Source organism: Oryzias latipes, chromosome 11 (genome assembly GCF_053564925.1).
Source record: "Oryzias latipes strain Hd-rR chromosome 11, Olatipes_Hd-rR_3.1".
Lineage (NCBI taxonomy): Eukaryota > Metazoa > Chordata > Actinopteri > Beloniformes > Adrianichthyidae > Oryzias > Oryzias latipes.
The window spans coordinates 560112-573855 of record NC_136247.1 but is presented as its reverse complement, the minus strand read 5'-3'; the positions used below and the strand labels follow the sequence as shown (position 1 = coordinate 573855).

The following is a 13744-nucleotide window of genomic DNA, read 5'->3' as shown; positions in this document are numbered from 1 at the left end:
CCGGAGCTCACAGATAGTAACACTTCCAAACTTTCACTCATCATCCCCCCCATTTGAAGCTTAAATGTGTCTTCCTCCCACGCCCTCCCTCTGCCTCCTGAGGGGTTTTCTGTTTTTCTTTGTTTCTTCTCCATCCTCTTCCTCCCTTCTCATCCCCCGGTGTGTTTTTCCTGCCTGTCTTTTTGTCTGGCTGGGGGGGCAGCATTTGATTCTTGTCGTTTCCATGATCTGCAGCTCCTCTTGCTATTGCTCAGCTGTCATAGACCGTATACCTCAATTTCATCCTTTTTATCATAAACTGACACAAACTTATTTTCCTCTGAAGCTTCAGTGAGTTCTTTTTTTCACCAGCATACACCAGGACAAGTCTTACAGTGTTTTGTCATTGATTTGGAGGTCCCGTGCTTTCTATCCTCTCTTCACTTCACAGTCTCTCTCCCTTTTACTCCCTCTCTTTCATACTCCCTCCCTAGTTGTCTCTGGCAGTCCTCCTCTGCACCTCACCGCAGAAGCACATTGCCTCGCTGCAGCTCAGAGCAGTCAGCAGAAGCTTCCACCTCTCTCATTCTTATCTGTTAAAAAGAGCTGTAAGAGGAAGAGGAGCCCAAGTCTTGTCTTCTCTCTGTTGAGTCCAGTCTACAGAATCAAGAGGGGGATCCTCTTTTCTCTTTCTTGACTCAGATTGTCATCTCCAGGTTGAAGTGGAGACAGAGGATTTAGGTTGAAAGGCTGAAAGGTTGGTTTTCCAGCTGTCCATCATCAGTCACAGCTACTAAGCAAACCTTCTTAACAGAGGGGGTTGGATGTTTGAGGGTGAGGAAAGGACACTCTACTTCATTCTACACACATGTCTTTTTGTTTGAAACCAAAACAACATCCACCCGAGAGGAAGCTACCCATGTGGCAGGAGGCTCTATGGACCCGGGGATGCTACCTGCTGGAGAAGGGCGATGGAGGGGATGGGTCTGAGGGGCCTGAGAGCCTGGGAGACAGGTGCCTCAGATTCCAGGCTGAGGAGTGTGTGGAGAAAGAAAAGCCTCAGGACTGGCTGTATGAGTCCTACTACAGAAAAAGCCAGCAGCACCCGCTTTTTGTGTTCCTGCTGCTGATCGTCATGGGAACCTGCCTCGCACTGCTGGTGGTGTTCTTTGCATCAGGACTGGTGAGTGTGTGTATGTGTGTGTGTGGACGTGCAGAGAGGAAAGGGTTATGAAGATGAAGTTGGTTTACCAAGGTAATAACAGGAATAGAAGTCTGTGAAGCTAGAGCTCAATTTAAAGTGCAGCTGACCGCCACTCTCCTGACACAGAAGTTTAAAGAATGGGCAGTTTTTGTTGTTATTTAACCATGATGGGTAACATTTACTCTGTATTTACTCAGAAAAGGCAGCATTTATTAGAAAAAAAGACACTCTAAGTGATGACTTAGCTTGAAGTAAAAACAAGGCCAGTTACGTTTTTAAAAATGGTTGGTTTTAGGAGGAAAGAGAGTCCTCGTGAAAAACGTGTTCGGATATGATTTGCTGGAATGAGATTGTCTCTAGCAGCAAACCCGAATGCATTCTGACAAAGACGTTTGCCGTTTCACACTCGTCTTCATGTTTTTAAATTGGATTTGTATTTTCATGCATGAATTTAAGAAAAAGACAGTGTACAAACAAGCTTGTCTCAAGGTGCAGAAGGCCCAGAGCGCTTCAGAGTCACTGACCCATTCACCCACTCAGACACAGTCCCACCCACTCATGTACACCAGCACATTGACACATTAGCTGCGTTTAAATGGAGAAAAGTTTCGGAAAGAACGCCTGATCAGAAGGAAAATGCGTCATGTAAACACGCCGTTCGGAATACTCTGCCCTAATCAGACTCGTTTGGATCAAAATTTCTTTCCGATCATATAGGTGGGTTATGCCGACTGTTGATCCGATCGTGATGCAAGTAAACTGTTCATTCCGATTGTGTGTCACTACTGCTCTGGTTTACGTCACGCATAGACGGTGTTTCGCTACAGAGAAAGCTTTGGAGCGCATACGGGACCCACCGACTGCTCCGCGCGAGTGAACCCTGTCTGTGAGCAGAGTTATAGCTTTGTGTTTGCGGACAGGGCGGTGGTGCTTTGCTACGTGTGCGCTCCGGGGGGGGTTAGCGGCTGCCAGACTCAGGAGCAGAGCTCGGGCTGCCAGCTCACTCAGCGGCTTTGGGGCGGTGTGCAAACTTTTCAAAGCAGAAATGCCGCTCAGTCCTTAGAAGCTTTTCAAACAATCACGTGGATTTGTGTTTCTAGTCGTGTCCCGACAAAATAAATGCTGATGTCATTCCCAAATATTTACGTGCAGCCGAGATGCAGATTGCGGCATTTCCCGCATGGATTTTGTGTTCATCAAACAAGGCTAATGTTGTTAGCACGTGTTGGTCCACTCCAAACCCTGGCTTCTTCCAGCTCCATTCTTCCACAAAAAAAGTACTGACCACACGGATTAAGAATAAAATGAAAGAACCTCATATTGAGGGGTGAGAGGGTGGGGGGTTTAGCCTGCGATGCGCTTTGGGGGGGGCTACTTGGCAGTGGTCCCCCCTCCCATGGTTGCTGTATGTAGTGGGCCCCCCCTCATACGGTTTCATTTGCACCTTAGACATGTAGGGCCCTTGGTAGGGGGGGTGCTTGGACATCACTGCCAGCAAGCAGCAGATGTCCTCCTAGCACCCTACCGGACAATTTTAACCGCACCTTAGACATTTAGGGCCCCTTGGTGGGGAGGGTGAGGGGACATCACGGTGAGTAATCAGGAGATGTCCCCTCAGGGCCGTACTCGCCAATTTTAACTGCACCCCCTTTAGTACATACACCCCTCCCCCCTCAAAATATACATTCCAACACAAACACACACACATGCACACACACACCCTCACAAACACACACACGCGAACACACACTTTGCAAGGAAGGTGGGACCCAGGACCATCTGTCCCCTACCCCTTCCCTGGTGGGGGGTACGGGGCACGTGGCAACGGCGGCCGTGTCCCCTGAGTGACCGTTTCCTGGGCCCGGCGGTGCTCTCTCCGCGCGGGGGGTTTCACATTACGCCTTAGCCGGGGGTGTCCGTGTCCCTGGAGGGTGGGTTCTGGTCCTTGCCCCTGAGCGCTGGGCCCTGCCAAATTTCCAACTGTGGCCGAGCCTGGTCGGGCCAAGTTTACAACACCCTTGGTGGGCCCCCTTTTTCCCCGGGGTGCTCCCCTCCTGGGCGGGGGCGGCTGGCCCATGCTTTGCTCCTCCCTGGACCAACCGTGGGCCGGGTGGGTGGCTGCCTGGAGTGCGGAGCGGGTCTCCCTTGGGGGGTCTTGGCTCGTACGTGGGGTTGGGGCGGGGGGATGCCCAGAACTCCCGGGTGGTGATGGGCTGCTCGTCTGGGGCTGTGGGCACCCTTCTCGGGTGGGGCCCTGCGTTGGGCTGTCCCGCCGCGGCGGGGGGGGCTGCTCTCCTGGTTGGGCTGGGGCGGCGCTCTCTTTCCCCCTGTGCCTCCCTGCTCTCTGGCTCTGGGGGCCTCGCGGCAGTTCTGCCGGCCCTGGCCTGGGTGGCGGATTGGGCGGCCCGGGGGGTGGTTGTTCCCTGCGTCCTGCCGTGTGGCGTTGGGGGGTTCCGGCTGCCGCTGCTGCTGCGGCGGGGGTCTTGGTGTGGGGATGGCTGGGCACTCTCCCCCCTTCTTTTCACATTCCACCATCCATTTTAGAAGAAAATAAACACTTACCTGAGCACAGGTGTTAGCTCACCTTTGCACTAATAGTTTGCATGATTGAATGAATGAAATATTTCACACTAGTTGGTTTAAAGGCATAAGTATGCGTGTGTGAACACTATCTGTTTTGTGTACATGTTGACATGTGGACATTTTTGCAGCTAGCAGGTGTGTTGATAACATTTGATTGTGTGTGTGGACAGGCCCCGCCCTTTTTGTACTCCATTTGAACCTTACCGTAATGATAAACAACCAGTAAACTTGCTGCTTTATGCTGCTTCATGGTCTTATCCCCCCTCCCACTATCACCCCCCCCCCCCCCCCCCCTCTCTAACATCCCTCGCTCTTCTTCCCTCCTTTCGTTTTCCGTCCGGTCCAACACCAAAGATCTTCAAACATGATTGAAATTAATAAAGTTTGGCCTCAATTACAAAAGGGGTTTATTCAGACATACCTTTTGGTTTGTCTGAAGATTAATAACCCCTACTGTTAAAGTAAAATATGTCCAACACAAGAGTCCCTCAGTTCTCATCTTCCTGTCCAGCTGTTGGACAGGACAAGTTAAAAAAGAAAAAAAAGAATAAAATGATGAGCAAACAAGCGCTTCACAATATTCATAACATTAATAAAAGCATGTTTAGAAGATCATCTTGTATATTACCGAGCTGCTGCACAAATGTATATGACAGCAAAGGTTTGTTTACTGTGAGACTCATTTCCTCTTCCGGTGTTTCAAACACTACTGCGCATGTGCGAATGATTTATTCCGACCGAATGTGAAACCATGTGAACGTTTGTTATAATAGTGCACGGTTGAATTCTAATCCGACCATTGATCCGATCAAGATATTTTGCGAATGTAACCGCAGTTATAGATGGCTGCTGAACACGGGCACCAACCTATAGCCCTCCCTCCGGTGGAGTGGTGAGCTGCAGTCATGGTGGCACAAATCTGAGATGTTTCATTGCTCAAACCAACCCCTAGTGCTGAAGAACAAGCTGTGAGGCGCTGTGTCTTGTTTTTGGGCCAACAGTAGATTTGATGTGTAAATGTTCTTATTTTAGACATAATCAAACATTCTCTGCTTCTTTCAAATATTGGATCATAGTTTGCCTGATCTAAAATGAGTTTCTACAGTGGGGCAAAAAAGTATAGTCAGCCACAAATTGTGCAAGTTCTGTGCTGCTTAAGTCAAACCTTTTGTGTTCTCTTGTTGATTTGAATGCCAGGATGTCTGTTCAGACACTCTTTTAGCTAATGCCCTGTGATAACCCAGAGTCACCCAACATGGGGCAAAGCGGCTGCACTTGCATTCAGAAGCTTCTTAAAAACACAATTATTTCTGTCGTTTCTTGATAAAAAGAAACAGAAAAATACCATAAAATTGTTTTTTTTGGCAATTGTTGGTTTTTTCTAGATTGTGGATATTTTGAAGACAAATATTTATTGAACACACCAGACGAGTTTTCATATGTGTGTTGAGCAAATCATTGCTGCTTGATTCAGTGGATGTTTTGTCATAGCAGTCAGATTTATTTTCCTTATTGTAATTGCCATTCCCTTAAAAAAATGACCATAGTTTTCATACAACTTCTTTCCAGAGTTTAAGATTCTGTTTTAGGTGGACTTACAGATTGGAAAAGGGACATTGTTTTTGCTAGGGTCTTCTAGAGTTAACAGGGCTGGGTTTTTCCTGGTTTTGCCAAAGAAGCCTGCTTCTACAGGCTACTTATCCCATTATCGTTGCCCATAAGCAGGCTGGGGCTGCCATGGGCCGGCGATGGACCCTCACTGTGCATGTATGATGGCACAAGTGGCTGTGAAGCATTTTGGATTGCAGTGGTGGGTTTGCAGAGTGGATTGAGAGCGGAACGAGGGTTTGGGCAGCAGCCGTGTGGGAGGTGCTGCCTTTGTCTGTAGAATAGTGCTGTTTTGGCGACAAACACTAAACTACAAACATAAGCTTTTGTTTCTTGAGTACTGCTTTTGTGTTTTCTATCAAACAGCCATACTAAAGGGGGCCGTTGTTGTTTCAGATTGATTGTTTTTTTATGTTTGGAATGATCTGCAGACGTGAGTAACCGGCTCTACGTGTTTCAGCTGGTGGCTAAAGCTCCTACTTCAGTCCAATGTTGACCCTGTTTGCACTTAAAAACCCTTTACATCCTGTTAAGGCTCATCAATCTTTCTCTCTCTAACTTTTTATTTTTATTTGGGCTTTATTATTGGCCTCACATAAAGCCAATAATAGACACCCCCCTCCACCTATAATTTCATCTCTTATAATGTATGGCCTCACAGCTGTACTCTTTGTTCAGTTCGAACAGGCCAGGGCCCACTGCAGAGCTGAAGGTTTTGTTTGTTGAGGTGAGTGTTGAACACTGTTAAACGAAGAAGAATGGCAGGAATAAAAAGGGGGGGGGGGTGTTTGGAGGTGGGGGTCAGTGGTGGAGAGAGGGTTTGATGTTATTGTGTGTTCTGGCCTTATCAGCAAGTCAACAGAAACCAAACGAAAGCAGCACTAATGTTCCCAAAATTACTTCTGGCTTTTATCTTTCTCCACAGATCGAGCTGGAGTGGGTGAACGTGGTATTTTAGGAGCGAGACTCCACCACCCTTTCTGTGATGTGTGTGTGTGTGTGTGTGTGTGTGTGTGTGTGTGTGTGTGTGTGTGTGTGTGCGTGTGTGTGTGTGTGTGTGTGTGGACACCAGCATGTTCTTGTTTTTAGCTATGTGTGTTGCTTGGGTGGGTTTGACTGAGGGAGTGTCTCATTTCCTTCCCCAGCATAATCTGTCCTTTTTCTTTCTTTCATTGCCTCCTTGAACTTGTGTCAGCTGTAAAGTGTGTAGGTATGTCTGCTGTTTATTTGATATCCATTTATCAGATGTTCCTAAATGCATGTAGCCAGGTCCAGCATTGACATAGCAAAAAGCACTCCTAGTGACTTCTTAAAGGCCAAGATAAAATCTCAATTGAGTTCAGTTTGCCAGTGCACAGGAAATCTAAAAGCTGGACAAAATAGGCTCCATTTTGTTGGGATTGAATATTATGGAGGAGTTGCAATAAACTCAGCCAATGATTACTGATTGTCACAACAATTCAATCACCATAAAGCCTTTCACTTTAGATGACTAAAGGCTGATAGATAATGCAGATAAAGTTTGATGTCAATATGTCAAACTTGATGAAGAGGTTGGAGCTTGACGTTGGGGTGCAGTCGTGAGTCAGCAGAGTGAAGAGAAGGGGGCTCAGCACACATCCATGGGGGACCCCTGTGTTCATTGTGATGGCGCTGGAGGTGTTGTTGCCGACACAAACTGCCTGTGGTCTCCCTGTCAGAAAGTCCAGCAGCCAGTTAAACAGGGAGGTGTTGAGTGCAATTTGTTCCAGCTTGTGGATGAGCTGCTGGGGGATGACGGTACTGAAGGCGGAGCTGAAGTCAATGAACAACATTCTGACATGAGAGTCTTTTGTTTCCAGGTGGGTGAGGGCTGAATGGAGGGCTGTGGAGATGGCATCATTGTAGACTTTACAGTTTGGGCACATTTATTCAGATTATCATGCACCAAGCTGGGAAAAGTAGAAAGCTTTTGAGGACAAAGAAAAACAAGCTTAAATGGAACGTTCCCTTATTTTTGTAATAATATTTGTTTACTGATGCAGGCAATAATCTGTAAAAAGCCGTTTAAGCGAGTCTTAAACTAGTCTGACTATCAAGGCCAGCAGGAGATGTTTAATCCCAGAATGCAACTGTTACAGTCAGGACCATAAATATTTGGACAGAGACACATTTTTTCTCATTTAGTTTCTGTACGTTACCACAATGAATTTGAAATAAAACAACTCAGATGCCATTTAAGTGCAGACTTTCAGCTTTTATTCCATGGGTTGAACAAAAAGATTGCATCAAAATGTGAAAAACTAAAGCATTTTTAAACACAATCCCTTCATTTCATGGGCTCATCAATAATTGGACAAATGAAATAAGTGAAAACCAAATGGTCATTACTAATATTTGGTTGAAAAGCCTTTGTTGGCAATGAGCCTGAAGTCTTGAACTCATGGACATCACCAGATGCTGGGTTTTCTCCTTCTGGATGCTCTGCCAGGCCTTTACTGCAGCGGCTTTCAGTTGCTGTTCGTTTGTGGGCCTTTCTGTCTGAAGTTTAGTCTTCAACAAGTGAAATGCTGCTTTCGAGTGTTTTCCATCCAACTCCTAACAGTGTTTGATCCCACGACATCCCAAGCTGCCGCTTCTGAACTCCTCCACCTCCAACAAGGGGCTCGCGGCATCTCGGACTTTGACATGGATTTCCGGATTCTGGCTTTCAGCACCCACTGGTCAGACGAAGCTTTGGTGGACGTCTTTCTTCACAGTCTCTCCGACGTTCTCAAAGACGAATTGGCAGCGAGGGAGATTCCGGAAGGACCCTGAAGGAGCTGATCGATCTTGCGGTGCATATCGACCGAAGGATGAGGGAATGGGGTGGTGAACAATGCGGCAACTCAGGCGGGGGCGCCGAGGTGCAGCGGTAGGGTGGTCGACCCATGACCGTAAGGTTGCAGGTTCGATTCCCTATGCCTTCCTATGCCTATGGATCGAAGTGTCCTTGGGCAAGACACTGAACCCGACCTTGCCTCTGGTGGTAGGCGGGCGCCTGTGTTTGGCAGCGGAGCCACCAGTGTGTGAATGTGTGCGTGAATGTGTGTGTGACTGGGTGAATGGGTCTGTGACTGTAAAATCGCTTTGTCCTTGTAGGTAGAAAAGCGCTATACAAGTATAGCCATTCAGGCTCTTGTCCTCCGCGTCCTGAGGGGGTTTCTCCGCTCCCCTCCGGAGTTCCCCTTCTCCCCCGGAGAGCCCATGCAGCTGGGAACAGGCCCTCTCACACCTGCTGAGCGACAGTGCCGCATGGGGTAGGGGCATTGTTTATACTGTGGATAGTCAGGACACTTTGTGTGCAACTGCCCGGGTAAACGTCAGGATTCACCAGCTGTGAGGGAGCTGGTGTGCCTCAAATATTCCTTTTCTTCACCCTCACGGCCTTCAACCAAGGTCTTAGTGACTCATGCAGAAGCACAAGAGGAGATTGAGACTCTGGTTCTGATGGAGATTTGATCTCCCAGGAAGTGGTTGACCGACTTAAAATCCCTGTGGAGCCCCTGTCTCCTGTCTTAGTAATCCATGCTATAAATGGGTCTATCATTTACAAAGTGTCCTCCCGTACAACTAATATTTCTGTTTCTGGAAACCATACTGAACGCACGATTTTTCATGTTGTGGAGTCTTCGACTCCACAGGTAATTTTGAGTTTCCCTTGGTTAAGCAGACATACATTGACTGGTCTATGGGACGGATATTATCATGGAGTTCTTTCTGTTTGCTAAATTGTCTCTCTTCTGCTTCTGTTCGTAACACAGTTGGAGTTCAGCAGTCCCCAGATCCGCCTAACCTCAGTAATGTGCCGTCTGTTTATCATGATTTAAGTATGGTTTTTTGTAATATTCGAGCTAAGTCACCTTTTCCCATCGTCCATATGACTGTGCTATTGACCTCTTGCCAGGAACGCAACCACCCAAGTGTCACATTTACCCCCTGTCGCCACCGGAAAGGGTGCTATGGACAATTACCTACGGGAGAGTCCACAGGCTGGGATCATCCGTCCGTCCTCCTCGCCTGCTGGAGAGGGTTTCTTTTTTGTGGGGAAGCGGGATGGAGGAATGCGGCCCTGCATAGACTACAGGGGTTTGAACAGCATTACAGTTCATTATACTTATCCCCTTCCTCTGCTGCAGTCAACTTTTGACCTGTTGAGCGGGGCCCAAGTCTTTTCCAAACTGGACCTGAGGAGCGCATACCATCTGGTTCGTGTAAGGGAGGGGAATGAGTAGAATACTGCCTTCAATATGCCTAGTGGAGACTTTGAGTATCTGGTCATGCCTTTTGGTCTCACTAATGCCCCGGCTGTCTTCCAGTGTCTTATCAATGATGTCCTGAAAGATACAGTCAGGACCATAAATATTTGAACAGAGACACATTATTTCTAACTTTGTTTCTGGACATTACCACAGTGAATTCTAATTAAAACAACTCAGATGCCATTGAAGTGCAGACTTTCAGCTTTTATTCAATGGGTTGAACAAAAAGATTGTATAAAAATGTGAAAAACTAAAGCCTTTTTTAAACAATCCCTTCATTTCATGGGCTCATCAGTAAATGGACAATTGACTTCCATGCTATAGCATGGGCAGGTGTGGGCAATTCCCTTGTTATGTCATTATGAGTGAAGCAGATAAAAGACCTGGAGTTGATTAGAGGACTCGTGCTGCATTTTGAAGATTTTGCTATGAACAGACAACATGCGGTCAAAGGAGCTCTCCATGCAGGTGAAAGGAGCCATCATTAAGCTGAGAAAACAGAAAAAAACCATGCCAGAAATTGCTACAGTATTAGGAGTGGCAAAATCAACAGTGTGGTACATCCTGAGAAAGAGAGAAAGCACTGGTGAACTCAGCAACGCAAAAAAACCTGGATGTCCACGGAAGACAACAGTGGTGGATGATGGGAGAATCATTTCCATGGTGAAGAGGAACCCCTTCACAACAGCCAACCAAGTGAACAACACTCTCCAGGAGGTAGGCGTATCAATATCCAAGTCTACCATCAAAAGAAGACTGCATGAAAGTAGATACAGATGGTTTGGACTTTTCTAAAAAGCATCTGAAAAAGCCAGCACAGTTCTGGAAAAACATTCTTTGGACAGATGAAACCAAAATCAACCTCTACCCAACTAGATGACCCAACTCCCAATGGTAGCCCTTGTGCTATCCTAGGCACTTTAGCATTGGGAGTTGGGTCATCTAGACCCACTAGACAGTGCTCTGAACCTTTTTTCTTCAATGATTTGTGATCTTCACTGGTGTCCATGGATAACATGAAATCTTTCCACCTTTATCTACCTTTGTCATGGTAGGGAGAACACGTCAATGTACGGGTGGGGTCATCTAAGATAGCACAAGGGTTAAAGTACCTAGGATAACACAATGGTTAATGATGAACCCCAAAATTTCAGAGCTTGGAAACGCTCATTTGTAAATGCAATAAATGGATTAGACGTCACAGCAAGTGAGGAGATGGACTTGATGTTAAAGTGGCTCGGCAAAAAATCTGCTGAACACGCAGAGCGAATCAGAGCTATACACATTAAAAATCCAGTCGATGGTCTCAACATGATATGAGACAGACTTGAACGATGTTATGGCTCAGCCGAAGTGATTGAGGACGAGTATGATCAAGCTCAAAAGGTCATCATTCAAGCGGTGCAACAGGATGTGTATGAAGAGGAAATCAATTGTGCAAGGAAACGAGAGGAACTACCCAAAACCAGTCCTCTCAAAAACCTGGACCCCTTTCTGGATGACAAAGGACTTCTCGGAGTAGGTGGTTGTATCAGTAACTCAAGCCTACGTCAAGCTGAAACGAACCCGCTTATTGTTCCTGGCCAGCATCATGTTGCAACTCTCCTCATAATGTACTACCATGAGAAGACTCATCACCAATGTTGCCTATTCACAGAGGGAGCTGTTCGTTCTGCAGGATGGTGGATAGTGGGTGACAAAAGAAAGGTGAGCTCTCAATCCATCACTGCATAACCTGCATTGACTCTATGGCCCACTGAGCATACAAAAAATGTCAAACCTCCCTCCAGATCGCCTGACTACTTACCCTCCATTTACAAATGTAGGTTTAGATGTGTTCCAGATGCACTGGTCTCTGGTCACAACATTCCACTTTCTTCACCTGTGATAAATCTTGGTGTCAAAATCGATTCTACTCTAACATTTGATCATCATATACGTCACCTCTCCAAAGTCTCTTTTTTCCATCTGAAAAACATTGCAAAGCTCCGCCCCTCACTAACCCAGTCTGATGCAGAAAAACTAATCCATGCTTTTGTCTCCTCCAGACTAGATTACTGCAATGCTCTCCTTGTTGGGATTCCTGGCAGGAGCCTGGAAAAGCTCCAGCACATCCAAAACTGCGCTGCTAGGGTCCTGACAAGGAGACGCAAATTTGACCACATCACTCCTGTCCTTCAGTCACTTCACTGGTTACCCATTCGTTCCAGAATTCAATACAAACTCTGTCTCCTCACCTACCAATGCCTCCATGGAACTGCCCCTGCCTACCTCAGTGAGCTCCTTTCCCTGCACGCCACTTCACGACTCCTCCGTTCCAATTTCACACACTGCCTTCATCAGCCAAGGACCAGGCTAACCACTATGGGAGACAGAGCCTTTCAGGCTGCTGCCCCTCGACTCTGGAACAATCTTCCACAATCCCTCAGAGCCCCACAAAGCCTTGGCACATTCAAAAAAGGCTTAAAAACTTTTCTTTTTAATAATGCTTTTTAGTACTTTCATTGTTGTTTTATTTTTGTCTTACCTTGTTCTTATTGTAAATCATTTTTATTTCTGCCTCCATTGTAGCGCTTTGGGATTTTATCTAAAATGTAAAGCGCATTCTAAATAAAATTTATTATTATTATTATTATTATTATCACAAGAGGAAGTGTTAACCAAAACAAACGATGGGCCGTCATATTCACCTGCCTAAGTGTTAGAGCAGTACACATCGAAGCAATAGCTTCACTTGACACATCCAGCTTCATTAATGCATTGATACGATTCATGGCCACAAGGGGACCAGTGAAAAGCATTCGCTCAGATCGTGGCACTGACTTTGTCAGTGCATGTAGAGAGCTCAAAATTTTCTCAAACCTTGACGACACAGCTGTACTGGCTTACTTGAAGGAACATGGATGCACATGGACATTTAACCCTCCACATGCTTCCCATTTCGGTGGATCATGGGAAAGAATGATTGGACTAGCCAGGAGAATATTGGACTCTACGTTTTTTCAGCTCACGACCACTAAACTCACTCATGATGTCCTTGCCACCTTTGTGGCAGAGGTGGCAGCCATTATCAACTGCAGACCTCTCGTCCCAGTTTCGTCAGACCCGAATGACCCTTTCGTCTTGACCCCAGCCACTCTTCTAACTCAAAAGGAGATTCCTCTTCAAGCCCCAGCTGGAAACTTCACAGGATCAGACCTTTACAAGCATCAGTGGCGCCAGATCCAACACTTGTCAAATGTGTTTTGGGATAGGTGGAAGAAAGAGTTTCTTCCTACTCTTCAACCTCGTCGCAAGTGGCAGAATAGCCAACCTAACATGAGCGTTGGAAGCGTTGAAATTGTTGGAAAAAATCTTTCGCTCTGAGATTTTTCCACGCGTGTTCTAATAGTCGGGAGAGATAAAAGACCAGGATTCCACCGGATAAAGTTACAGAAGGTTTATTCCCTAACAAAAGTTCCAAGACAGAATTAAAACAGATCTGGGTCCTCATTTTAGAAGGCCTACCAAACGCAAGAAGTTACAGGCGTTTTACATGAAAGGCCACAAGAGAGAAGACAATAAAATTATGCTCTGCTCAGACTTTTAAAGAAGATTTGGGCTTCCTCCTCCTGTGGAAAACATGACGTCGAATCTCCGCCCTGGAACACTCGGATTGTCTGACAGATAGTCCGCCTTCGTCCATCCGCCAATAGTCGATGGTTCTTCTTGAATCTAGTCCACACCCTCACGGAGACACGTCCACAGTGACATCTGGTTTCCTTCAGATATGTCCATCAAAAATCAGATTGACGGCAGGAACTGCAAGAAGCCTCTGGGTCAAAGTTCAGTCTTTTGTTCTTCCCTTGGCACCGGACATCTAGAGAGGTTCTCACAGATATAATCGGTTCCAGAGATTGTTTGAATGAGGATGTTGTCTTCACTACTGCTGACTTCTGTTAAACAACACCTAAAAGGTCAACATCCCCCTCCTCTGTAGAGGAAGGGGTCGCAGCTGCAGTCCATAGGTCACATCTCAGGAATGTGAGGTCAGGATGCACAGAGTTCAGTTAAAGCACACACTTAAGCTATGGAATAAACTTCAAGTGAT

General features: G+C 46.4%; 1 protein-coding gene across 7 annotated transcripts in view; it reads left to right on the top strand.

Annotated features, from left to right (window-relative positions):
- Positions 1-484: 484 nt before the first annotated feature.
- adcy2b (adenylate cyclase 2b (brain)) overlaps positions 485-13744 on the top strand; it is a 110786-nt gene continuing 97526 nt past the window's right edge. For 5 of the 7 annotated variants that reach the window (XM_078954517.1, XM_078954515.1, XM_023960300.2 and 2 more), the window contains exon 1: positions 485-1162. In XM_078954517.1, the coding sequence (XP_078810643.1) occupies positions 848-1162 (315 nt within the window). In that variant the 5' untranslated portion in view covers positions 485-847. Of the gene's footprint in view, positions 1163-6569; positions 6585-13744 lie in introns of all 7 variants that reach the window. The other 2 variants (XM_078954518.1, XM_023960301.2) reach the window with 2 other exon arrangements.